This window comes from Xenopus laevis, chromosome 2S (assembly GCF_017654675.1).
Source record: "Xenopus laevis strain J_2021 chromosome 2S, Xenopus_laevis_v10.1, whole genome shotgun sequence".
Lineage (NCBI taxonomy): Eukaryota > Metazoa > Chordata > Amphibia > Anura > Pipidae > Xenopus > Xenopus laevis.
This window is the reverse complement of record NC_054374.1, coordinates 67757874-67785383: the sequence shown is the minus strand read 5'-3', so window position 1 is coordinate 67785383 and position 27510 is coordinate 67757874. Positions and strand designations below refer to the sequence as shown.

The following is a 27510-nucleotide window of genomic DNA, read 5'->3' as shown; positions in this document are numbered from 1 at the left end:
AAGAGGCCCACTGACCCCTGGGCCCACCAGGAGTTTTCCTGGTATCCTAGTGGGCCAGTCCGACACTGAGCATGTTCATTCTCATCTTCTGTTCCTGGGGACCCAGGGCAAATCCCCTGACCCAGCCTGAACATACATGACTCAAGGAGGCAACTAAAGGGGCAACTGGCTCTATGCCATAAGCAATAAATCTGCATCTTTATACTACCGACAAGAATTTCACACACCCAGAGAAGCAGTCCATGTTTAATTGCAAGTGTACTGGTTCCAACCATGTATTTTGTATATTGGTGTTATTATATAAAGCAGGAATCTTATGTAACACCGTTTCTATCCCGGGAACTCCTACCGACTCTGCTCTCTCGGCTCACAAGGCGCTTCCCATTAGCTGGAGGAACTTGCTGTCATGTACTGAAGAAGAATGAGGCTATTATGCTAATTTACACCAGAATCATTTGACTGCCGGAGGGGGGAAGCTAACTCTGATCGCTCTTTCGCACAGTCCTGCATGTGGCTCATTAACACACAACTGACAAATATATACAAGCTGAGCATATATAATCAGTACTCGGCATTCTCATGCGGTTTTCTGCACCCCACGCTCACTCAAGTCGCAGACATGTAATATAGGCCGCATGCTGAACCAAGGCCAAGACCAACGCTTGTAGGGGGTTATCCCAACAAGGCGTGCAGCTCTTACTATGACAGTTCGTACCTTTAAATAAATTGGCATTCTCATCGACCAATCAATGCCGGGATTCCTCTTACGTAGGGATGAGTTTAATTTCAACCAATTGAGTTGATCCCTCACTGGCAGCTGCCCAATAATAGCGCGTTACTATCCAGTGTGACACACATTGCAGTGGGAGGACGGTATGCGGAAAGACGCTGGTAAAACCAATTGAGTTCTAGAGTTAGGAGGCGTAGGATGATGGATATGCTGATCAACCAATCAGCATGGGTTTGGAAGTAGTATATAAGAGGAGAGGCTTAAGGCGGTGTCGCTCAGTGTGTGCGTTGTTGCTGTCAGAAACGGAATTCGGTTGCGTGATTGCCATCCGCCGGGACACGCCCCACACACATTTAGTCTTAGCTCTGACAGCTGCTGAAGGGCACCAGGCGTTTTACGATTTATTCATTTATTTTTTTTAACCCTCGGAAACTACTTCTTTTATATTTTAACAAATCCTGGGTTGGCAAGCATTTTATTTTTTTTAAAAAAAATTTGCTTGCTTATTTGTCACTTGAGAATTCAGAAGAACTGTATCTTCTTGCCAAAAGTAATTGTTCTTTCCTTCGGAACCTGTTGCAGTGAAACGCATTGCCTTATTGCTGAGCCGCAGACTCCGGCGAAAAGAAAAAGCGAGACTGGTTGCTAAGAGACTCCGTCAGTGCACGAGAGGCTGCAGTGACTTTCAGGGAGTAAGAGATCCTCGTGGGCGTGGTCACATTGAGCTCGGTTGCCTTCGCTGTTTAAGGGGGTCCGTCATGTCCTCGGCCCTTTCGCAAGCGACTCCTGCTGCTCCGCGTTTCAGCGTCCTTTCGTGGCCGCAGGTGCGCCGCTTGGATGCTATACTGGATGAGAGTGTACCAATCCACGGCAGGGGCAATTTTCCCACCCTGTCCTGTCGCCCCCGGGAACTAGTGCAGGTGAGTGTTTATGACTGGGACTGTTCTAAAGGCTAATAATGTGTTAGACTAATCCTGTTAGGAATTTTACTTATTTAACAGTAGGAGGTCTGTGTATTGCGTAACTTTACTTGCAGCTTCCTGGGGGGTCCTGGCTAGGGGATTGAGATTTCATCAGAATTCACTACTGTGCCGTGGAATTGAGGCGTCTTTCCCTTGCTGTGCTGCCCACACTTCCACCCCCACACACGTGTGTAATGGAAGCGTCTGGCAGTCAGGAATGCGGTTAGTGCCGGCATGAGGGGAAGCGGCTGGACTGAAGGTGAATGAGGGAGGGATCAGTGCAACCTCTGTGTGAGCCATACGGCCGGCACGTGGTTTAAAGGTCGTTTCTTTTCCTGGTTTCTGCACGTGCCGCCTTCTCTAGCACAGAGTTGCTATAGGTAGAGGCTAATTTGGCTCCTATGAATTCTGACTTTAATCACCAACCATGAAAGTGCAAACCTTCTGCCTAACAGGAAAGCCAGCAGCCATATGTCTGTGTATATACTTTTCAATTCAGATCCATTTTCAGAATAGCAAAAAGGCAGCAGAATTTCCCAACCACCATTTACTTATTTTTTTTAAATCACAATACACTTGCCTGAAAGTCAGCTGCCATTTTATCTCCATTAGTTATACAGGATCCTTGTATATATCCTTGAATTCTTAAAGACAGAAAAGTATTTACGTTTGAAAGGAGGAGAAACTGAGGGTTATTGTGACCATTTTATTCTCTTTAGACCCCCAACCCACCATTAGTGTGCACAGCTATTGCTTTCATATTTGCGTAAGAGCTAGAGAAGGCAAAAAAAAATGTGCTGAGTGGGATATTTTCCCTGGCTATGTGCCAATAGTTCTCTGTTTCTAGGGAGCCTAGCAGTGTCTGACTGGGATGCCAGGGGCCTACCAGAAAACCATGGGCAGTGGCTTAACTACCGAGGGAGCCACTGACTCTGGCAGAGATCCGGGCATACGGAGGGGGGGCGGGGACCCTGGCTGCAAGTCCCCCTCCAGTTACGTTACTGACCGTGGGCCCATTTTCCAAACTTTTTCCTCCTCTCCTCACTAAACCTCTTCTCCTAGTCTTTTATATTTACTTACTATATTCTTCCATTTTTAAGCATTTTCCCATAACTAAATAGGGAATGACCATGAAATAAGCTAAATGGTTAGAAGCAAGAGGGCCCACCTTCAGTTTTCCTGGTATCCCGGTGGGCCAGTCCAACACTGGAGCCCAGCATTAGGCCTGTCTTGTAATTTAGTCCAGAAAGTTTGCTGTCTCTCTAGCTTCCAACAATAGTTGAAAGTTACATAGTCAAGAATCAAATTCCTAAAGTTTGCCTGTAAGTCTTGTCTAAGCAAGCAGAGCACGTAAGTTATGAAGCTGGCTTTCAGTGCATTTGCCCTTTATGAAGCCTTTTAATATTTTAAGAAAGATGACCCACCCCATTTCTATGTAGGTAGCTTTATTATAACTGTTGTAAGCATATATATTTTTGTATTTTCCTTTTAAGACTGTTATAATAAAATGTTAGGTCTACTGTAGTGTTGAGGCCTGCAGCTTTTTGTATGTGGGCACAGACAAACGATTGCTCACATAGAAATTGTGGTTCAAATGATTGCATTGTCAGTACTAGATTTGCATTTTGGAAATATTGGGTTCCAGAAATATGTCCGTTAACAGACCAAAATGTTATTTGTTGTACTGTTATATACTCTATTCATACTCCTATATAGGCTTGGGGCAAATTTGACTCGTTTCGCCAAAAATTAGCCTCAGCCAAAATGTCACTGATGGCCATTAAAGTATATGGGCGTCAACATTTTTTTTGATGAGAGCCATTTTTTAAAATTTTTTTTTTTTGACGCCCAATGCCATGCAAGTATATGGACATCATTTCGAAACAAGGCAAAAAAAATTAGCCCATCCCTAATCATATTCTAACCAATGCAGTTTTGGAAATTGACTTTTTGTCTGTATGACCAGTCCCCTTTAAAATCATAGATGACTGTGTATCTGGCATACTAATCCTTGCAGTGTAGTTTTTATCCCCTGCCTGACCCACTTTTGACTTAGTTTATGGTCTCAGCAGGCAGATAAAATAAATATATTGTTTAACATTTTGTATGACTGTTATTTATGTTACATTTTTAATTTTAAAAAGGATTTACATTTTTTATATGTAACTGCATTTAATATATGTATTTGTTAACTCTCTGTTATACTTGGTAAAAACTGAAGCAGATATCTGCAGTGCATACCATATTAGAGGCCCTGAATTGTATGCAGGAAGTCCCTACCTGGGATGGTCTGCTACTGGGGTAGCAGGAATTTAGTCGGGTGTTCACAAGCTGCACTGGACAGTGTCTGCTTCAATTAGAATTGCCCTTAGTTTTACATCTTTATCCCTTCAAGGTTTAAGTGTTTTACACATTTGACATACAGCACATTGCTTATAAACAGTGACACCACTGCAAAAAAACCCCCCACACATTTTGAATGTTTTTGGGTATGGACAGGTAGATTAAACCTGTCAAACCTAAATATCTGACACAAAAAAATCCATGTATAGGGCTGGTGGCATGTGGGTTGTTGCTCCTATTACTGCTTCTTTAAATGCTCTATTAAATACACAAGACACACTTTGGCCCAATGGTCCTGTCACTGCACCATGTGCATCAGATGGGCAGCTTTGCATTCATTCGTATTGGGAGCAGTGAGGGGCATTTGCAATCAAGTGAAACACCTTGTGCTCTTAATATAGAACCTTCATGGGGACAAACCATCCCTCTGCCAGTTCTTTGAATAGAAACGGCACAACATGAGTATTTGGATTGGATTTCGGTCATTCATTTAGACATGTCACGGTCATTTAAACCCAGAGTATTTCGTGCTTCTGCATGTAAGGGTTGACCTATGTATGATATAATGTCTTCCCATAAACAGATCATATATATCAAGTCAGATGTAACTGTACATGTTTAAAACTTCATTGATGTACATGAAAACTTTCATATGGGCACCTGAAAACAATCTGAACATCGGATATTGTTGCATGAGATTTTGTAGGACTGCGCAATCTGAACAGTCTCCTGTAGTTAAGGCTGTGGTGATTCAGCATGCTAGTATGACAGGAATGTTCTTGCGTAATGTGTTCAACAGAAGAATTTCCTAAAATTGGTTGCTAGTTAAGTGCTCTATTTTAGTATGCATTCAATTACATAGTCGTAGTTGCTTTACTTCTGCTCCGGTTTACTTGTTAAACACCCTTCTTAAGTAGCAATCTGATAATTACGTTGGAGTATACAAATATCACTGATTAAAAATACAATGGATATCTTAACATCAATGTTAAAGGATGAGGGTGGGGAAGTACTTGTGTAGTGCTTGGTTCAGATTAGAGACTGATAAATTAATAAATGAAAGGTGATTATATAAAGTGGGAATAAATAGGTACCCATTATAAACTGATTTAATCTAATGCATTGTGATTATATATTTAAACTTTGAATAAAGGGCTGTAATTACAGGGACGGTCATCCAGGAGCTTAGGATCCAGGGTTTTTTGTAATTTGGATCTGCATACCTGCTAAAAATTAAACACCTGTTTTGACCCCCACAAGGATTCATTGTATCTTCAGCTCAAATATAAAGTACTGTTACAGAAAAAGCTATTCATTTTAATAAACTACATTTTAAAAATTCGATGGGCTTCCTGATAACTGATCCCCATGTGTAGTAACATAAATATGTATAAAAACAAAATAGTTGTGTAAAAGTACACCCCATATAAGGGCTTTTCCACATGGGTGTTTGTGTTTAATGCACATTAAACCACAGGTCTGAGCAGAAAAAAATGAATTCGCTAATTGATTGTTATATTCTGCTTGGCTGTACTCATGAGCATTCTGCGTTACGGTTTACTCAATTTGTGTGTTTGTTTAGATGCAGCATGCTGCATTTTCTTTGACTTTTGTTCAGCTATCGATACAATAGAGGATTGCACTTGGAATGGGGGAAAAAAGTATTAAATGCAATAAATGCATTTTATTTTTATTTTTTTTGCACTCTGCATGCATTTGAAAAATGCAAAAATAAATGCCCATATGTAGAGCCCTAAAGCCCTTTTCCTTTTAACATGTGGCTATATAAATATATGATCATTATTCAAGCAGTGTATAAAGAATGTTATTTTAATTGAAAAGGAAAAAATTAAAATTTTATTTGGGGGGTCAAATGGCTGCAGGTATGTCATTAAATCAGAGGAAAATGTGTGTAAACTTGTAGGTTTATCAATAATTAACTAAAATTAGAATAGGTGCAAATTATTAGAATGTCGGGAATTGGGTAGGGAAACCAATCTTATTTAAAGCTCTGAGATTCTCTCACAAACCATATTGTAAAATACCTTATGAATAATGTACACAAGTTAACCACATTGGCCTGCAAGGTATTTACAGTCCTTTTAATAAATGCCAATGCGATGTAATGCTCAGTGTGTCACCTTACAAACCATCTCCCCCACTTTATCTGCTCAGGTAGCTCTAAGCATTTGACCTGAATTCATTAATTCCTTATACAAGAGCCCTGTCCTAATTGCATTAATGCTTTGTCGGCTGGAGAAAATATGTGCTTGAAGTCTTAACCCCTGTGTCATTTTGTCTAGCTGCTGCTAAGAGTATGGGGAGATGTTTGTCACTTCACAGGCCTTGTTGGGGTAATACAGTAAGGCTACCTGGGAATGTTATTAATAGACAGAAAATCTTGTTAGTCTGCTTGACTGACGCATGCCTTTGGATTATACTTCCAAATCCTGTATATTTGTGGGTTGTCGGTAAAGATTGTTTTGTTTTGTTTTTTTCTTCCCATAAACTTTACTTGTATCTCCTCAATAAGTTTATTTGGGATGCAAAGGAAGAGTACATCCAAAATTAAAGGTTGCAACTCTAAATACCCCTTATCAAGTGCTCCTGCAGGCTACACGAGACTTAAAAAATGTATAACCCTCTTACCCCGCCTCCCCCTGCCTGTCAAAAGCTCAGACTTTTGTATTGCAGGTATGGGACCTGTTATCCAGAATGGTCGGGACGTGAGGTTTTCAGGATAACACATCTTTACATAATTTGGATCTTCATACCATAAGTCTACAAGAAAATCATGTAAAAATTAAATAAACCCAATTTTGCTTCCAATAAGGATTAATTATATATTGGTTGGGATCAAGTACAAGGTACTGTTTAATTATTAAAGAGAAAAAGGAAATAATTTTTAAAAATTGATTTTGCTAAAATGGGCTCTATGTGATATGGCTATTCCTTAATTCAGAGCTCTCTTGATAATGGGTTTCTGGATAACTGATTCCATACCTGTAATACTTGGATTGACCCAAAACTATTATAGTCCAAAATGGGCCCCTCGACATTTGTGCAGCATTTTGGTAATCCATATAGCAAACTCATTTATATTTATCAGTTCACTTACTCTGTTTATTTGAAATATTTCTCCTTCTGGTAGTTATATTTTCATTGCCTGCTTCTTAGCATATGTATTTGTGAAATGCCCTAAACATGACTAGGTTTCAGGCAATGAATAAAATTAAACTGACACTTTACTCCACTGTCCTTGCTGTATCATGCTGGCATAGACCAATGGTTTTATTTTTAAGGTAAGCTGGCAGGCTGTTGGAATGTGGTACTTGCTCGGTACAGATATCCGTCTGTTAAATGCTGCTCTCACTTATTGGAATTTAATACTAGTAAATGATGGATTGCAATCTTTTGTGGTATCTGTGCTTGCAGACAAGCTAGGCATATACTATATACTTTGGCATTGTAAGTTGGCAGATGTGATTCTAATTGTCAGAGCACAGTATTCCACACTGCAAAATATGTTGACACCCTAAAAATACATAAGTGTTTAAGGCAGCTTCTGTATAATATAAACTTTTTTTTTTTTGTTCTACCATTTTTAGGTGGTCCTGTCTTGTCTGGAGCAGAAGGGGATTCTTGTACATAATGTGAGACTAAATGGTTCAGCTGCTAGCTATGTGCTGCATCATGACAGTGGCCTGGGATATAAAGATTTGGATCTGATATTCATGGTGGATTTGAAAGGGCCAGACACCTTTCAAGTAGTAAAACACGCGGTGCTGAATAGCCTCTTGGACTTCCTGCCATCAGGTGTCAATAAGGAAAAAATAACACCTATGACTTTAAAAGAGGCCTACGTTCAGAAGCTGGTTAAAGTCTGCACAGAAAGTGATCGCTGGAGTCTTATTTCCTTATCAAACAACAATGGTAAAAATATGGAACTGAAGTTTGTTGATTCTCTGCGACGTCAGTTTGAATTTAGTGTGGACTCCTTTCAGATCATCTTAGATTCTATGCTGATGTTTAACGAGTGCTCCGAAAACCCAATGTCCCAAAGCTTCCACCCCACAGTAACCAGTGAGAGCATGTATGGAGACTTTGAGGAAGCTATGGACCACCTGCGCAACAGAATTATTGCCACACGCAATCCAGAAGAAATCAGGGGGGGCGGTCTTCTCAAATACTGCAATTTGTTAGTGAGAAGTTTCCGGCCCAAATCCGAAGTGGACATGAAAACAATGCAGCGGTATATGTGCTCTCGTTATTTCATTGACTTTCCAGACATAAGGGAACAGCAGAGAAAACTAAAGTGTTACTTGCAGGATCACTTTGTAGGAATGGAGGACAAGCGATATGAATATCTGATGACCCTTCATCAAGTAGTAAATGAGAGCACTGTGTGCCTGATGGGACACGAACGTAGGCAGACACTTGCACTTATTGCTTCATTGGCAGCACATGTGTTATCTGAGCAGAATCAGCCCCAAGCTGTGCCCACCTTCACTTGCTACTACCAGCCAGCCCCCTACCTAGGTGAAGTCAACTACAATAGCTATTACTTTACTCCTGTCCAGCCACTTGTGTCCTGCAGTCACTCATACCAGACATGGCTTCCCTGTTGCAACTGAGTAACTGACTGCATGCTTCAGTGAGCACTTCCATGGCAGACCCCATCCCCTTTTAACAGACTAAACTAAACGAGCAAAGATCAATTTTTGTTGTGTGGTTTTTTTCCCCTAAACCTCCATTTTTACATTTTATAATCTGTATGGGTACCAGCACGTTGGAGATCTTACATGATACTTATGCAATGGATTTTTTTTATTTTTAGCCTTGTAGGGTGCATTTGAAAAACAGGCTTCTCTGTCTTCCATATAAGACTGTAGAGAACTGGATTGCAGGAAGATTTCGCCTTTCGAAACTCCATAATCTGCTGTAAAATGCATTGGTGGTTTTTTTTATGTTTTTTTTTTCTCCTTTGGACCAAAAGTGTATAAAGTGCCTGTATTATCAAAACAGAGAAGCCTTAAAGGAATAGTTCACCTTAAAGTTATGTAAGATGTAGATTGCCATATTCTACTGCAATTTATAGTTATTCAGTTTTTTGTGGTTTTTGACTTCCTTGGCAATCAGATTGAATTCCGGGACAGTATATAAGTAGGAGAGGGTCTGATAAGCAATATGAACACAAGAAAAACAGTTTGAAAAGGCAGCATTCATAAATCATAAAAAATAAAAGATCAATGACTGCTTAGGATAGGCTCTTCTATTACACAATAAATATTAAAGGTGAACTTCTCCTTTAATTCTTGCTTACTCTGGCTTCAGTATTACATTTTTCTGTTGCTCATATATTAAGATTGGATCCTTTTTTTTGTTTCATCTTGTGCCACAGAACAAATATAACATGCTTCAGTTTGCTGTATACACTGTAGCTGCCCTGGCAAGCTAAGGGGTGCAAATTCTTTTTTCTTTTTGAATCTTTATATGACCCAAAATGCTTTGCATCGCAGGTAGTAGGTAGCATATAATTGTTTATGATCTTATAAAGTGAGATGTTACACATGGTGCTATGGGTCCTCAGGTCGGCGTACCTTTTTAACAGTTCAGTTTCATTGCTAAATATTTTATTGTGTAGTGAATTTACACTTGTAGTAGCCCCTTGCACAAGGTGTCCATATTCCCTCATGAATCTTAAGCAAAAAAGTTCAAAACCGATTACTTAAACCATAGCCACAGAAAACAGATTTTAGAAAATGTAAATTGCTCTGATAAGCTGCTCTACATTTAAAAGTAAGTTTGTTTTGTTTTGTTTTTTTTTTTTTTTTTGTTTTTTTTTGAATTGTGACTAAATACATAGTAGCAAACTCTGGTATGAATGCCTAAATGTCAGTCTTTCCAACCCAGGCAAACTGCTTGTTTCCCATGAAACTGCCAGCTATACAATAAATGTCATGTCGCTGGAACCTGTGCAGTGTAACAGTACAAAACTCCAGGTAACTCTTCCCACAGAGAAAAAGGAAGAAAAACTTAGTCTACTCTGTAGGCTGGTGTGTGTGAATATAAACACATTCCAGTTTAAACATTTATTATGGATAAGCTTGGAGCATGAATCTGGAATTACAGCTGATAAAATGTGGTTTCAGCCCATAGCTTACAATTTTTCCTCCTAAGTTTTTGCAATAGGGCTGGAGAGTTTCTTTGTAATCATTAGATGGTTGATTTTGTCTTGATTATGGATTCAACTTCCACTATACAAAAGTGTTGTAGATATATTATAGCTATGGTTTGCCTCTGGATTAGTGAATATCCCTTATTGTATGCAGAAGGAGGAGCTGCAATATGTGATATATCAAATTATTTTTTAAATAATGCAATGTCTTTAACTCATTGTCAGCAAATCCCTGAAGACCTGTCCAAAAAAGGTTAAAAATAAAATTATGCTGGACTGTGCTGGGTACATAATACCTTGGGTGTGTGTGATGTGATTCGTCGCTGCCCTTATGGTGTAAAGGTGCAGCTAACTGGATGGATCATAACTACATCCTATAAGTCCTGGTAAATTTGTTGGCCACTGCCTAGTGTAGAAAATACTCACTCAGATCTTAGTGAGATCAAACAAAAATCAGAAGAGCACTGTAGAATTGATGCTTCTGTTGCCCTTTAAAAACACTTGATTGAAACAAGCTCCAAGCTTTCCTGACAATACTTTGGGGAGAAAAAAAAATACTGGTGTGGGTAAAGGATATTTTTTTCCAACAGTTTGGTGCACCAACAATTAAATTGCCCCTCCTGACCAAATTAGGCATCTTTCTCTAGGCCTGGGAGTGTCTGACAATTGGTGATTTCATTCTGCAAGCTGCCTGCTCAGCTCATTCTCTGAAGCCTTGCACATACTTAACTGTCTCACTGCCAAAGCAGTCTCTCTTGTGCTCTTATTTCTAACTCTGCTTAGTCCAGTACATGGAAAGCTTTTATTCTTATCATTGGATGTGCCTTCATAGTTACTCATAACAGGCTAGGTGTCCATTTTTATACTTCCCATCCCACATTACTGTGGTATATAGGTGCCAAGCAATGTATAACCTGCATCACTCATCTCATTCATGCAGACTGAAGATGCATTACTTTTTTTTTTTTAATTGCCTTGTTTACAAAGTTGTGCAAGGCAAAGAAGGTTAAGCAATATGAGTGATTATTTAAGCATTTACAATCAGTTGCGTTTTTCTTTATGCAGCATGCACAATTTTCTGTCTTTGGATGCATATTCTAATTAATATTGGAGCTGTGAAACTTGTGAAAGGCAAAAGAAAAAAAAAAATACTTGACAAGCACATTATGGCTTATATATTAGTTCTCTCTTAAAATAGCAAACTTGTATAAATGCTCTGTGTATGCAGCCTTAACCTGTTTAAAGCTGTCATTTTCCAGATTTCCTGTGCTACTGGAACAATATGTAACACTTTCTACTTTGTATTTTCTGAAAGGGAAGAAAAGTGTTTGCTACATGTTGTTTCCCATAAGGTCATTTACGAGAAATACAGCAAAAATAAAATCTATTTTCTCATTCTTGTCTCTTTTGAGCAAATTTATTATTGCAGAATACTCTTACAGACATCAAGCCAGGACTAGTTTCTGGCAGACTGATATGTCAGCAGTTACAGGCAACTTTCTCCCAAGTGTTCACTTGAGGGGATGGGTGGAGTCTGATCTGAAGAAAAATCCATTTAAGGATTGAGCGTGCTTAATACAATTATATTACATTGCAGATGCTTAGTTTATTTACATTGTCCATCTTTTCTATAGAATTGTATTTTTGTCCATAAGGTAATCTAATGAGCTGTCACATGTAGTGTAAAAATTCAAAATAAGCTATACAACAGAAAACTATCCTACGCTTGTTGTAAAACACATTCTTAGATGCTGATAGCTGACAAAAAAAATACCAGGATTTGCCCATTCACACATAGGAGCTGGTTTGGCAGGATAAATCAAAGAACTATTTAAACAAATTAATTTGCCAGGGTTGCTGGTTGATGTTGTATATAAATGTAGAGTAGCCCAAAGGGTTGCAGAAACATATCTCCCTATACTATATAGTGTAATGCAGGGCTGTCCAACTGGTGGCCCGCATGCCCCCCCCCCCCACTTGTGTGGAACTCCACATGAAAGTCTGCTTTAAAAGGTATCACTAGAGAGATTAACTGGCCCTTGTAGTGTTTACCCTCAAATTCAGACATTAAGCCACTGCATTGTTTATAATTGTAATTCCCCTGCATTGTTCACACTCCTAAAACCCTGTACTGTTCATGCCTCAGACCCAGACTGAAAGTGGCCACATTATTCACTTCTCGGGCAAACTGCTGAAAGGACGCCAGCATTGTGCCACAGTATGAACTGTCCATCTTAAGCTCCCTGTGTGTGCGCGCCTTACTCTGCCCTCTCTGTGTGTGCCATACTCTGCCATATGCTCTCTGTGTGTGCTATACTCTGCCTGCCCTGTGCTCCCTGTGTGTGCCTTATTCTTCCTGCTCTGTGCTCCCTGTGTGTGCGCCTTACAAAAGTGTGCCAGACTTTTGTTGAAAAAATTGATTTATTTTCCTCACACATATGGTATACTAGTAAAAGGGTTGGTATTTATTGATATTCAGTTCTTCGGGCTCCATATTTAACACTAATAGTGTTTGTATTTTAAAGTTAGAAACAGACTATAATAAGTGGGATTCCAGCACTTTCGGTTCTTAGTCCAGGCATAGGGTCTCTTGAGTTTGGGGAGCTGTGGTGCCTACAGCGAGCTTTCTGTAATAAAATTATCTAAGAATTATGTATGGAAGATTAAGTTGCAACTTAAAGCATAAAAGGATGATGCCTATTGTACGCAAAATGTTATTGTGGACTGAAGCAGTAAGCGCTGTGAGCTGCTGAGTGTTGTGGGAAGAGGGGGGGGGAAAAAGCTCCCAGCTTAATCTATTAATTACCACATCAGTGCCATACCGCTGGCGATTTTTAATTATAGCAGGAAGGTAGGGGAAGGCAGTTCGGGGAGATTGTTGCCCTGAAGAAGACGCAATTTGGCGACTAATCTCCACGTGTGCACTTACCCTAAAGCCACACATATTAAGTGATATTCCAGCACAATAATGTGATTTACCAAAACAACTGTTCTGAGAAAAAAAACCATTGTGGGTATAAAACAGGCTGATTTGTGTTTAGATTATGCACTTTGCACATTGCATTACATTGGTAAATGAGGGTTCTGGATCACTAAGGAGCCAGCAGGAGCTGTTCTGGTAAACAGACAGAAAAAAGTCAATATTACAGTGTCTCAGAGGCAACAGGGCTTATTTACTATAGTGCCCTTTATTGTGCCCACACCTTTACTTACAGCAGACTGCAGTCTGCCCTTTGCATCCAGGCAAAATGTTGGTTGTAAAGACTGGCATTTTATTTTAAAGCTGATTTTCAGAGTTGGTTCCAGTAACCGTATACAATCCTGACAATTGTCTAGAATCCTTGGATGGGTTTCATTCTCAAGTTACTCCATGCCCATGTTCAGCCACTCTTCTATGCAGCACTACACACACAGGAAGGTGCAGCAAAATCTGTTCTCCAATTAGGAAGCACAAACCGTTGTATCTGTGAGCATCAAACACAATTCAGGGGTGCCACAGTGTATTGTGCCTATATTAGCAATTTGCACCTTGTTTACCTGTTTAAAATGAGCCCTAAGTTCCCAAAAAGTCTATGGATAATTAATGTTTTGGTTCTTTAATAATATTCCTTGGGACCAGGGCCACCAACAGGAATCATGCCCCATATTATTAAGTTTGTCGGGCCCTCTACCCAAGGGACTTAGAGAGGAGGGCCCTGCAAACATGTAGAATAGGGACTATAAAAAAAATAGCCTACACAGCCCCAACCATGCCCAGTTGTGCCAAACCCTGCCAAAAGTCCACTAATCCACTCCTCCTTCCCAGTCTGTTTTGTGAGACAAAACACCCAGTGTGCACTTTTTGCACGATTGAAGTATTGGTATGTTGTGAGGCACCAGAAATATATAATATAAACACTATACAGCCACATGTATCCCTCTAAACTGAAGTCCTCAGTAGATTAGAGGCTGTTATAATGGCAAAAAGGAAGACTAACTACATATCCTTAAAATGCACTTACAATATTTGCAGGCATCAATAGCGTATAACAACACAATTGGAAGATTCCATTTCCATCAACGTAATGACCAGGAAGTGTTGCCCGGCCTCCACAGCACTGAGGAACTTCCTGTGACATTTGGAAATCAGCCTGATTGGTTGTAATTTCTGACACATGCGCATTTGCCAAATTGAGGCAACAGAAGCCATTTTACTTGTGGGCAAAATTCACCTGATTGATGGTAATTGGAGCACTATTTGTACAGAATCCACTGTGTGACTCTGATATCACTGCTGGATAGCGGAGCGACTCTTCTACCTCTAGAAATATTTGTCAAGAAGAATTATATTTATTTTTTAACCCTGAAGAAGTCACCTTGAGTGACAAAACGCGTTGGTATTGGGACTTGAATCTTTGGAAAACACATTGATGGAAATCGAATCTTCCAATTATGTGGTTATACGCGATTGATGCCTGCAAATATTGTAAGTGCATTTTATCAACAATTAATAAATTGTTTATAAAGATTTTACACGAGAGTAGTGCGCCCTTCTGTTAACTATTTTTATATAACTCCTTGCTTGACCATCCGGTTCTTTTGAAGTGGCAGCACCCCGTCAATTGATTGTTTGATAAGTTTATCCCTGATCAAGATCTGCTGGGACCACAGACTCCAACTTTTATTGGAACTTCTTTTACATAGAAAAGACATAGACTATTTCCTTTAAAGACTGTTATAAAGCACCCCCTATTTACTAATATATAACTTCTTATCCTTGTTTTTGGAATGAGGTATTGGACAGGCATGTGTCCCCTGGCTTAAAAGAGGCCCTGGCATTTCAAGTGCACAAAAGTCCAAACAGCCCCCACAGGCTCAATAAATAGTGATTGTCTATGGCATCTTTTTGCATTTGCCTGACTCCACAGGTTGGTCTGGGCCTGGGTGTCCACATACCTTTGGTAATGTAGTTTATGTGTGAGTGTAAATTCACAAGGATAGACTTTGTGTGCTTGTTCCACCCAAGTCACCCAATGTATGCAGACAAAAGGGACAATGGCAGCTTACAGAGTTGATGTAAGAGGCTCGCTCTGAGCTGGTCCATAACAAACACAAAGCAGGAGAGGGAAGTCCTCATTCTGTCGGTATCCACTTGCTCCCCCTCCTTCTTAGGATTCCATGCGTGGTATGTTAGTGAGTAACACAAAATGTTACAGCCAAAGAGAGAGTGTGTTTATAATCTGGAGATTCAGCCTTATATGGCTACTCATGGGGCAGAGAAAAACCAGGCAAAGGTAAGTGAGAGCGGCCAGATTATTGATGTAATGTGTTTCTTACTATGTGAAGACAATGAAGAGAAATGCACAAAGCAACTGGATCTGTTTTATCCTCAGTAGCATAACTTGACCTATAGCGCTGCAACTCCACCTGGTGGAGAACTGAGATATTGCCAAGACTGTTTCAGTAACTGGTTCAGTAAAGCCGTCAACACCCTTTTATGGCTTGTCAAAACCTGTTCCTCTAGACGCTTTCTGTATCACTTTATATTACTCATATGGGAATGCCCGATGCTCTGCTTACATGCGTTATTGTGACAAGCCTAAATTCATCTTGATTTACTAGCTGGATTGTTCTGCAGTAATATCTAGGGGTGGGCATCTGTAAATATGAACCAGTACTGAATGGGGCTATACAAGTATGCATCCTTTAAAATACATCTGCCCTATAGACAATGTATATATCGTATGCCACTGTGACAGCCCCTGGCAAGGCCAGTTTTTGGGTAGGGTTAGAGAGGATATTTACTATGGGCCTCCTGCACCATAACATTACTTATCTTTATTATATAAATCTGTAACTCCAAGGCAGAAGATGGCTAGAAATAAGTGGTGAGCAGAAAGCTATACTTAGTTTAAGGAATACATCCATGGGTATTCAGAGGTTTTGTTTACTAAGTGCTCAGCCCGGTGTCACCCCAAGAAGCAGGTTCTGTACCTATGAAGTTGAAGACAAACACTGAAAATATAAATCATACCTCTAAATGCCAGTGGATTCATACCCATAAAGCTTATTATATGTTGAAATTTTCCACGACATAACCAGGAAGTATATAAAATCAAAGGAGAGAGGCTGGGGACAATGAGATATAATGGAAGACTGCATCTACCCGTAGGCCTTCAGCTGGACTGCTCTGACATTGATAGGGTTGCATTATTTTCTTGCTTTACCAGCCAATGATAAATGGCAGGGCCAGGCCAAGGTATTTTGGCACCATAGGCAAGGGATTCAATCAGTGCCTCCCTCACCTGGTCCTGTATTACCAATTCCCACCTTAACATTCATATTGCCCCCTGTACCTGTGTCAGTACCTACCATATTGCCCCCATTTGTACCTGTGCCAACGGCAGTCAATCCTTCAGATTGTCCACAAGGCCCAAGCCCACAATCTGTACCTGTGCCAGCACAAGCCAAAACATCCATCATATTGTTATCCCCAATCTTTATCTATGCCAGCAGCAGCAGCCAAAAAAATCCATCATATTGCCCCTAATTTGTACCTATGCCAGCAGGTGCCAAATATCTATCACATTGCCCCAAACATCTGTGTACCTGTGCAGCAGACACCATATTGCCCCATATACCTGAGCCAGCAGCAGCCAATCCCTCATATTGCCCCTAATCTGTACCTGTGCCAGCAGCAGCCAAAAAATCCACAATATTACACCCATATATGTACATGTGCCAGCAGGAGCCTAAAATACATCATATTGCCCCCAAATATGTACCTGTTCCAGCAGCTGCCAGGAGGGAGGTGGGGAGTGCTTTTGCCCGCAGTACGAATCACGGGCAATAGTGGTTTATAACATTGAAAAACTATTAAAGCCAAGCAAACCAGGGTTTAAAAAAAAAGAAAAAGAATCCTTTAAAAGTGTGCCCCCCCATGATTGCACCCTAGGTGGGCACCTACTCTGCCTACCCCTAATTCCAGCCCTGATAAATGGTAAAGGGGTAGGGAAGAGTGGGGGCTGAATGGTGATGTTTTAGGGACAAAGTTGAGCCATGAAGGGACTGAAGCACTTCAGATTTGGTCTGTATGCAAGGTTTGGGGGGGGGGGGCAGAGAGACGAGTTTGCAGAAAGGAGGCCCAGGGACTGAACCACTAGGGATTGCAAATTTAACACTAAAGTACTTGTAAATGTGTAAAACCAGCCTGACTTTGCCTGGTATTTTACTGGCTAGGCTGCTGTTACTCTAATTTCTGTATTTTGGGGGCTAAAGCAGCAAGCAAGTTTTGGCACTCATTAGCAGGGCCGGAACGCTCAGCCGGCGATGTATCCAGCCAGGTTTCCTAGGGCGCCTGCCCGGTGTGGTCCGGCTCTGCTCATTAGGACTAGAAGTCCATGGGAATTAATCCACGGGAATAATGTTTATACTCAGAATTGTATCTCACAGTGCTTTACAGAGTAAAGGAATACAAGTTACAAGACATAGCAGTTTACATAGAAATATTTTTCACCAGACGCACACATTGTCTATTCAATTGCAACACAAAGCTTACAATCTAAGGATAACTACATAAGGGAAGTGACAAATATGGCAGTGCCTGTAATTAAGGTAGCAGAGAGAATACATGCCAGTATAGTGCTGCTCACATTATACAGTCAGAGAAAACTTAGTTTAAAAAAAAGTATTTTTTTTTTCAACACCAGAGCTTTTAATAAATTCTTCATGACTAATTATTTGAACTCACAAGTAGGGCCATATTTATTCACAGAGACCAAAGGTCCAGTGCTTAGAGCGGCAACTCTAGGGGGGGCATAAAAACTTTAAAGAAATAAATAAACCACGTCTGCTCCCAGAGAAAGGGGTCAGATCAGCGGCAAAACTGTACCTCTCAGTGCATATGCCAATAGGAAAAAGCAGTTGGCTTTTGGCAAATTAGCTAAACACTTCTGGGTTTGGTTTCTCATTATACAGCTGTGATTCTGCACATAGTGTTGCCCCCCTCGCTCTCCCTGCACTTAGGGAGAGCGAGGGGGGCTTCTTAGAAAAGAAGAGGGTTTGGGGTGTGGGTGCATCACTAGTGCAGGGTATGCAAACAAGAAGAGACAAAATTCCAATTTAACCTAGGACACAACAGTAGGGAGGGTGGTGAGGTGGCCATCCAGGAATGCATAGTATTATTGGTATCAATACAGATTGCAGATTTAGTGTCTGGCCAGAAATTCCTTTTTTAAATTAGGATTTGGCATGGCGGGAAATGGCATATTGCTGCATCAAATCAAAATATTTATCATATAATAATATATATAATTAATATTTAGTTATATAATAAAATATTTTAATTGGACAGTCATCTGTTAATTGTATACATTCACAGACACCGAAACTCATTCATGCAAGAAATGTAGGTTGAATTAGCATCCCTGTGCCAAGACTTCAACAAATATAACTGAACATCCATTCACCATTCATATGCCAGAGCTATTCAACTGGGAATTCTGGCCTAATTTGGGCTGATATTGCTCCATATTACGTCCAGTGCTTTGATTTTGACTTTAGCTGAAACTTTAAATTGATTAAATGAAATAAATCTTGAAAAACTAAAGTCCTGTACTTTTAAAGGAGAGCTAAAGCTTAACTAAAAAAAGCAGGCCATAAATCTTGTACATTATGATTTGTGCTTCTCTACCAGCCCAAGGCAACCACAGCCCTTTAGCAGTAAAGATCTGTGTCTCCAAAGATGCCCCAGTAGCTCCCCATCTTCTTTTCTGCTGATTCACTGCACATGCTCTGTGCTGCTGTCACTTAGGGACCCACTCACAATATACAGAACACATAGAATAGAAATTTTACAATAAAAGGCCGATTAGTAATTAATACAGATAATTACTACATGGCAGCACAGAAACCAGTGCAACTAGCATCAGAATTTAAAAATCAACCTTTTGCAGAAGCTTATATGACAGGCAAACTAATTTTCTCCTGAATGATTTGCAATAACCCCTAAGCTTAGCTTCTCAGCAGCTGCTCAGAGCCCACTGAGCATGTGAGTGTCACAGACACTCCTAGCACAATCCAAGATTGGAAACTCCTGTGACAACTTTGAAGACCTGGATGATTACTACTATGAGATTCTAAACCTGTAGGCTGGTTCAATAAGTTCAATATATAAAATCTAGCATACAGTATCTAGCCATATTCATTTTTAGGGTTTAGTTCTCCTTTAATGTAAAAAAATTGAGAAAAGTTGTTCGAGTCATATTCAACAGTTCATCGAATCTTATGTATTAAAAGAAATAACACAGCTCATTTACGTAAAAAAATACCGAAATATGTGTGCAACAACATTTTCTGGTGTTAGATAAAATACGCTTATAAAAGTGTGCAGTGGTTTAAAATCCCAGACTAATGCAGACTTTTTTTTTTTTTTAATTAATTGTGTACAAATCCACATTTAAATTTAGGAAAATTTCTATTAACTGTAAAACACTTGCCATGGAAAACCATAATGACATAATCTACAGTTTGGTCATTTCCCTATGGGACCAAACTAGTGATGTGCGACCCTAACCCGTCCTCCCTCTGTCCTTGCCCGCCCACAACCGTCTTCCGGGTTCCTTTTATAGACCTGCGCCACCCCACCGATGTCACAAAAGGGGTGGGGCGAGCAGGCGCGTGGCTATAAAGCCAGAGGCCAGAAGTCGGCATTTGAAGGTGGAGAAGAGGGTAAACCCGTGGGTCCTAGACCAAACTGTAAATTATATCCTTATAAACCGTGCATTCCTACGTCTGTGTGTGCCGTTTATAAGACAGACACGACACTTGCAGCTGCTGCTCTCTCCCTGCAGCATTCCCTCCACTCGTAACCCCCTCCCACCTGACTTCCACAAACAGCTCTCTTACTTCACAGGCACGCTGCTTCTGTACCTTTCAGCTATTGGTTACTTTCCTTTTAGGTCTCTCTCCCTCCAGCTCCAGTTTCCCTCCACCCTCCCATGATGCCTCTCCATTCTCTTTCCAGCTTCGCAGGATCTCACTCCGGTCTCCCCCCCCCCACCAAGGCAAAATTTCTTTCTCTCCCCCTGTCATGTTCAGCTCCCCATCCTCCGTATCCACAGTCTCACTCATTATGTTGCTTTTCCTCATCTTCCGTTGGAGCTGATGATCTCCCCTTGGCAGGTAGAATTAAAAGAAGCTAAACAAAATCAGAAGCAATACAAATAAAAGGAACAAACAAGGGAGTACAGGCAAACACAATTTAAAGGGGAACTCCGGCTTCCAAACCAAAATTTGATAAAGAGGCCCACATACCACAGAAACCCCTAATATATCCATCCAGGGGTGCTTCGCCAATGCGGCAGTGCCAGATACGTTTCCAGGGGCGTCAAAAAGCCGCTCCTGGTACTTTTAAGAGCCAAATTTCCAGTTTTGAAACCGGAAATTTGGCTTTACTAGTGCAAGAGGGCGTAGTTTGCTCTCTGCACTAGTGTTCCTCCCTCGGATGGCTCCCCTCCTGATAGGTAAGCCAGCGAAGGGGGGCGGAATTTGAAGAGCCACCTCAGGCGGCTTTTTCATCAGAATCGGCGCTGTATCCATCAGTTACCAGTTTCTTCAAAAAGTATGAATAAATGCAATTTCTATGCTGTAATCCAGCTGTTTAACAGTTCTCTTTCTGTATCAATTGAAATCCTGGCAGGGAAGGAGGGACTAAAACACTGATGTTACAAATTGTAACAACTTCTCCACAGTTTACAGACAGCATGCAGGAACTACATAATCCACAATGCATTTTGATGTTCCTTTCCTTATTGAATTCATGTGTACGGAACGCATTTTAGGACATCATCAGGAAAACACACACTCCTGCATGCGCTCCAGCCGACGGGTGCACGCCTCTGATTGCACGTGAAAAGATGCTATGCACATCGTCGCATGCGTGATGAAATCACGACATGCGCGGTTCTGCATTTTGAAGCGAGCGTCACCGTCTTTGTTTTAGGTTATGTTATATTTTGCCCTTACTTCCTATTTCCTGTCTTTTGGTGCCAAATTTAAACCCGATCACTCATTCATTACCCAAGCTGGCTTCTGGTTATCTCAGATCCTGCTCAAGCGCTATCATGTAATTTGTTCCTGGTTTTTGACCTTGGCCTGCCTTAAGACCTTGTAAATTGCAGCCTGTCCAGACCTCTGCCTGTTTTTGACTCCTCTTTGCCTTACTTGAGACCTGGGCGCTGAAGGAGGGACCCCTCTTTGCTGGTGGCATCAGTAGCGTAACTGGAGGGGGGCGGGCCCTGGTGCGTGACGCGCAGCAGGGCCCGCCCCCCTCCGTACTGCCTGCATTTGTCAGTGGCGCACGGGCTGCCAGGGGTCCCTGGCCCGCTCGCACCCCCTGCTCCCCCCCCCCAGTAGTTCCGCCACTGGGTGGCATTGCAAGACCAAGTTGGTGGTTTAAAACATTTGAAAGAAGGAAACCACTGTCTGGCTCTGCTTATGTTTGTAGGACAGTGGTAGAGATGGCAAGTCAGTATTGTGCACTGCATCTAACCTGTCCTTTCCTAATCCACAATTGACCTGATAGTCCCTTTGTGACTTTTGTACCTGTGGGGGGATATGGGTGGTGGTGTAACAAGTTGAGAGAGGCCAGTGATGTCAACAGAGGGATGGGAAGGTCGGTGGGTGAAGCTGAGCCTGCTTTCTGCATATATAGTATTTTGTTAGCCCCAGTATACCTGATCTCAGGTTTTGCAATGGTCTAGGTTAGAAATTATGTTTGTCACTTTTATTTTATAATAAAGTCATGTGGTTATTTTTCATTATTCTATCATTAATATAGTAGTCAGACAGATTACTAGTCTTGGGGGTATATGAACTTTCACCATTTGATAAATACTCCTTTAAAAATCCCATAGAAATGAATGGAGAGAGGCGGAATTTCACTCTAGCGGACTGTGGTGATCTCTAACTTCACTCTTTGATAAATATACCCCATGGAGTTAACATAACACCTTAATACTATTTAATATCCTTTAATATTAACTATTTATTGGCCTATCCATAAAAGATGTAAACTGTACATCATCCACTACAATTAGCATAGCTTATGTCCTTTTTTTTTTTGAATTACATGGAACTAGTGCATTTGTTAAGAAAGTATTAACATCTAATTAAGTCTTTTTTATGCGACTCCAATATTGTTCCAAATAAACTTTGCCACACAGAGACCAGTTCTCTGGATATTCAAGCAGATTATTGGGCATATTTGCTGAGGTACCAATATTCTCTCCATGGAGTCCTCAGGCATATTTTCACTGGGACGTTGCTTATTTACTAAATATATAAATGATGCTTTTGTGAGTGCAATGTGCTTACATAATGTGCTATTTGTGTGGAACTTTCCTTAAAGGAGAACTAAAGCTTAACTAAAGAAGTAGAGTAGAAATGTTGTACATTATGGTTTGGGCTTCTGTAGCAGCCAATGCATCCACAGCCCTTTAGCAGTAAAGATCTGTGCCTCCAACGATGCCCCAGTAGCTCCTCATCTTCTTTTCTGCTGATTCACTGCACATGCTCTGTGCTGCTGTCACTTACTGAGCTTAGGGACCAACTCACAATATACAGTACACATAGAATAGAAATGTCACAATATAAGGCTGATTAGTAACAAATACATATATGCAGCACAGAAACCAGTGTAACTAACATCAGAATTTAATAATCAGCCTTGTAGCACATCTTATATTACAGACAACCCTCATTTTCTGCTTGATAATTTGTGACAACCCCTAAGCTTAGCTTCTCAACAGCTGCTCAGAGCCCCACTGTCGCAGACACTTTCCAAGATGGTGATCCCCTATGACAAGCAGAAGTCTTTGGTGATTGTTGCTATTAAGAAGCTGACACTTTTGGCTGGTGCAATAAGTTCAGTATATAGAATATGGCATTTTTAGCCATATTCATTTCAAAGGTTTTAGTTCTCCTTTAATATGCTCACATTGAGCAGGACAATATCAAGCTGATCTGATTTTTTGGCCTTCAGGCCAAGCGAGTGGATCACAAGGAAGGTAAAGAAGGCTATTGTGGTGCGTGCCAAATCACACATGAAGCCAGTGTAGTCCTCATCCCACTGAGATTTTTAAATTTGCCAGATATCAGTTAGACAGGTCTGTTTGAGAGCCTCACGTGGGCTAATAAGGTTTGATCAGCCTATGTATGGCTACCTTTAGCCAATTAAAAAAATACATTGTCTCCCATCACTTTTTGTAGCTAGAATCATCACAATAACAGCATACCTGAGAATATGGCCTTCTGTTTTTCAGGTAACAATGCGAGGTTTAAGGCAACCACATTAAGAAATGACTGCAGATAATTCAATGTAATTTATCATTACTTTCTCATTGAAAAGTGTTGGAATTAAATACAGACTCTACTAACTGGCTTAGGATACATATGTAAATGAATAGCCTCAATGACAACAACACAAGAAAGACTCGGAAGAGTGGCAAAATAAGCATTTATTTTAGGCTGGGACAAATACAAATGCCATGTTCATTCCATATAGCGATTGTGTATTCAAAAGTAATTTAAGGCATTACCATCAATATAGCCAGCACTGTGACATTTTTCCTATCCTGACATCAGAAGCAAAGTAAAGGGTACAGAGCAGCAGCCCTGAACACCCAATCCTTTGGGTACCGTATATTGTAAATGCTCCCCCCATAGACAACCAAACAGCACTCTGTACTCATTCCTGTAGCTCCACTCTTTTGACTAGAGCTGAAAAGAGCTGCTTGCTTTAACCCACCTTTCTTGTCAGCTTTAGCCTGTATTTCTGCATCTTTTCCTAGCCTGCAACTTATTGCCAAGATTTTGACCCCTGTCATACACAAAAATACAGACTGCAAAGCTGGTTATTAAATGTTTCAGAGATGCATTGGGCACACTGCACGGCTTAAATTTTTCCTCTAAAAAGGTAATACATGATTTTCACAGTGCATTGATTCCCTACTTTTCTTTTTTTTATACATAAGCAATATTCTCATTTTCCTCCCTCTCATATAAACTATGTGAGGTTGTTACCTAATCTCTTTATAGGTACATGACCATTCTGGCACATCAGCTTTTTGCACACTTTACACAGGGGTGCACCACCAATTAGGCAAGGTGAAAATTATGGCATTTCCCCGGGTTTTAAACTGGAAATGCAATTCCACTCTGGCACTCTCCACTCTCCTCTGGCTTTTTCCCCTTCCTCTCTTCCCTCCGGCGCTCTCCGCATGTGTGAGTTTGAGGGGGGAGGTGTGCGCACGGTGGGGAGCATGGTGGCTGGCCGGGTGGCCTAGGGCACCTGGTCGGCTTGGCCTGGCACTGGTAATAGGCATAAATGCTGTACAAGTATTTGACAGGGCCTTTAGTTTTATATCTCAATTTAATTGAATTGAAAGGCCTGAAATAATGAGTTCAAGTCCTCCTAAGCAAAAGCAGATTAATTTTATCTGCACTAGTCCTTTATTTCTAGAAGGTCTGTAAAAAATATCCAGGCTTAAGCGCTCAAGCAGTTTGGATGGTAGGGAGGACACAGTGTTTTATATATGGTGCTACTACTTTCATTTTCAAGTAACATTAACCTCCTTCCTGCTGATGACATATCCTCTGCATTGTTGGCAGGCAAAGTGACAGCTTCCTAACATCCTAGAACAAATATTTCTGAATTCAAGGTTATGCTATATAAAATCAGACAGATCACAGGAAGATAGGGTTGCCACTTGGCTGGTATTTTACTGGCCTAGCAGGTGAAATAACAGCCAGGGCCAGAACCTGATCTGTGTGTCCCTTTATATATTTGCTATTTGATAGCATTGATCCACCCCTCGCAGTTCTGCAGCCCCTCTATACTGAAGTAGCCAGAATATTACAAGAAGAGATGTAGGGTGGCAACCCTACCAGAAACCCCTGGGGTTTACGACCAGTGCCATTCCTGGGGACAGCTGCCACCTGAGGTACCATCTCCGATGCCACCCCCCCTCTTCTGCTCCACGCTTAAAATTTTAGCATCGGAACGGGTCACCTTGCCTTATGGCAAGATTGGCCCTTTTTTTTTTTTATAACAAATGCCTTTGCCTAGCCAAGCAATATGTTCCCTGTATTTTATTATATATATACAGTATATATTTGCCCCTTATTTTCTCCCCTTCCCTTTCTGTTGTCATTTAATTATGGCCTAATGTTTTTTCTTCTTTCCCATCCCTTTTTCTGTCTCTACTCCACTGTATCTTTCACTCAGTCCTTACTCTCTTAATGCAGAAATGATCTGGGTTATTCTAGGCATATGCATGGTTGCACTCAGTTTTTTTACACCTAATATTAGACAATTTTCTTAAATATTACAGTATTACATAGAAAGTTCAGTTTTAAACCACCATCCCATTCTCTTGGATTTATGCATATTCTTTTGTGAGTGGAAATGCAAATGCAATTCTCACACATCTCCTCTCCCTTTTGTCCTCTGCTTACCCCATATCTTTTAGTGTTCTCTCTACTCTTACATATTGCAATTAGAAGGACTTAAGCAGATAATGAAAGCCCCACAAAAGACATATCATTATTCATTCATCAATTTTCCATGGACAAACACAATGATGCTATTGTGTAAATTTTGCCTGAACTCGTTTGAGAATCATGACCTCAAATAAGGTTATGGCTGACAGATACTATCACAAAAACAAGGCACATTGATATGTAGTGCTGCTAACACAGAAATATCCTCAGCTGCAGCCAACTCAAAGGCAAACTAAATAGTTAAATGCGTTTTTACCCCACAGTGATCAGTCCCGAGGCTGGCACTACACTGAGAAACCGGTTGGGCTGGAGGAATTACTGCATTAATGCCATCTTCTTCTTCTTTCCAGGAATCGTTGCTGCTGCCCTGGTCTGAACAAATGCGCAGCGGAGCAAAACTTCAGCTTTTGGAGTCTTAGTTCCAACTTTGCTCTACTGCACATGGACACGGCCAGGGACAGATGGAAAGATGGCAGTGAAGCACTCACTGGAATTGTAACTCAGGCCAACAATTTTTTAGTGAATTTAGTGCCAGCCCATTGTCTCAGATAAGCATTCATTATCACTAACAAGTTAACACTGAACTGTGATTAACTATTACGACACTTTAAAGTACTGATAATCTATTGCCCAGTATCCAAAAAAAAAAAGGGTTACTTGTGCTGTTTAGGGTCAACATGTTCTCCTTTAATTGTAGGAAATTTCTTCTGACAGCATAAAATAATATATTTGGGTCATGAAGCTGATTTTGATTTAAAATTAAAAAACAGAGACATTTCTGTAACATTAACCCCTTACAGCAGACTCATGTCATGGGAATTACATAGTGCTTGCTTTGGCTAAATTAGATTCCATAGACTTTTACAAAACATCTGTGTCTAATTTTCACTTGGTGTTAAGGTCTATGGAAGATACCCAAACCATTAGCTATGCCCATGGTTTTAGGAAGTATAAATGTGTATTTATCCTAGAAACATAATAAAATATTTGGGCTGCGACAAAATCCCCACACATATACATTCAGGTTGCTAGTAATAATGGCTAATCGAATACATAGGAATTGTTGACTAGATTTGAATATATAAGAGACTTAGCATTCGGTAGTACTATTTCTGTAAATCTTAAACCCTTAACTACATTTTAACTGTTGAACCTATTTTGTTCATAATTTTACCCCAAGCTAGACACCTAAATGCCCATTTAATAGAAACGAATAAGATCTCTTCTGCACATGCAGCAAACGATCGCCAGACATATGTCTGGCGATCGTTTGCTGCATGTGCAGAAGAGATATAGGGAGAACCCTCTCCCTATATGTTGTGCTTCTCTATGAGCAGTTTAATCTACAGCAGTTATTTTCAACATGTTCCCTCCAGTAATAAGGACAAGTAGAACGTTAAAAAAAAACAACTATCTTTACCTAAAAATATAAATTTGCTTTTTTTGGTGTATTGTTATTATATTTGCTATTCTATAAAATCTAATTTTACTTAAATACTTTGCAATTTTTATTTGCAGACCAGGTTAATCCACACTAGAAATGCCACGTGATATGTAAAATAATGGTCAGCCTACATGGAAATATTGGACAGTACTGAACTAGAAAACCCACCATCCTTTGTTTTTTCACAAGTTCTGTGTAGACTGGCCATCCTCATATAGGAGTGGAAACAACTATGACTACAATAGAAGGCATGGCAAAATGTAGGTCTATGGGGGCCTGAACAGCATGCCTTTTTATGCAGTCCTCATCACAT

General features: G+C 40.5%; 1 protein-coding gene across 1 annotated transcript; it reads left to right on the top strand.

Moving 5' to 3' along the window:
• Positions 1–1025: 1025 nt before the first annotated feature.
• tent5b.S (terminal nucleotidyltransferase 5B S homeolog) lies at positions 1026–8988 on the top strand. The gene is given in 2 exon segments (NM_001094156.1): positions 1026–1650; positions 7644–8988. Coding segments are annotated over 2 exon segments (1188 nt in total). The 5' UTR covers positions 1026–1488; the 3' UTR covers positions 8670–8988.
• Positions 8989–27510: the final 18522 nt, after the last annotated feature.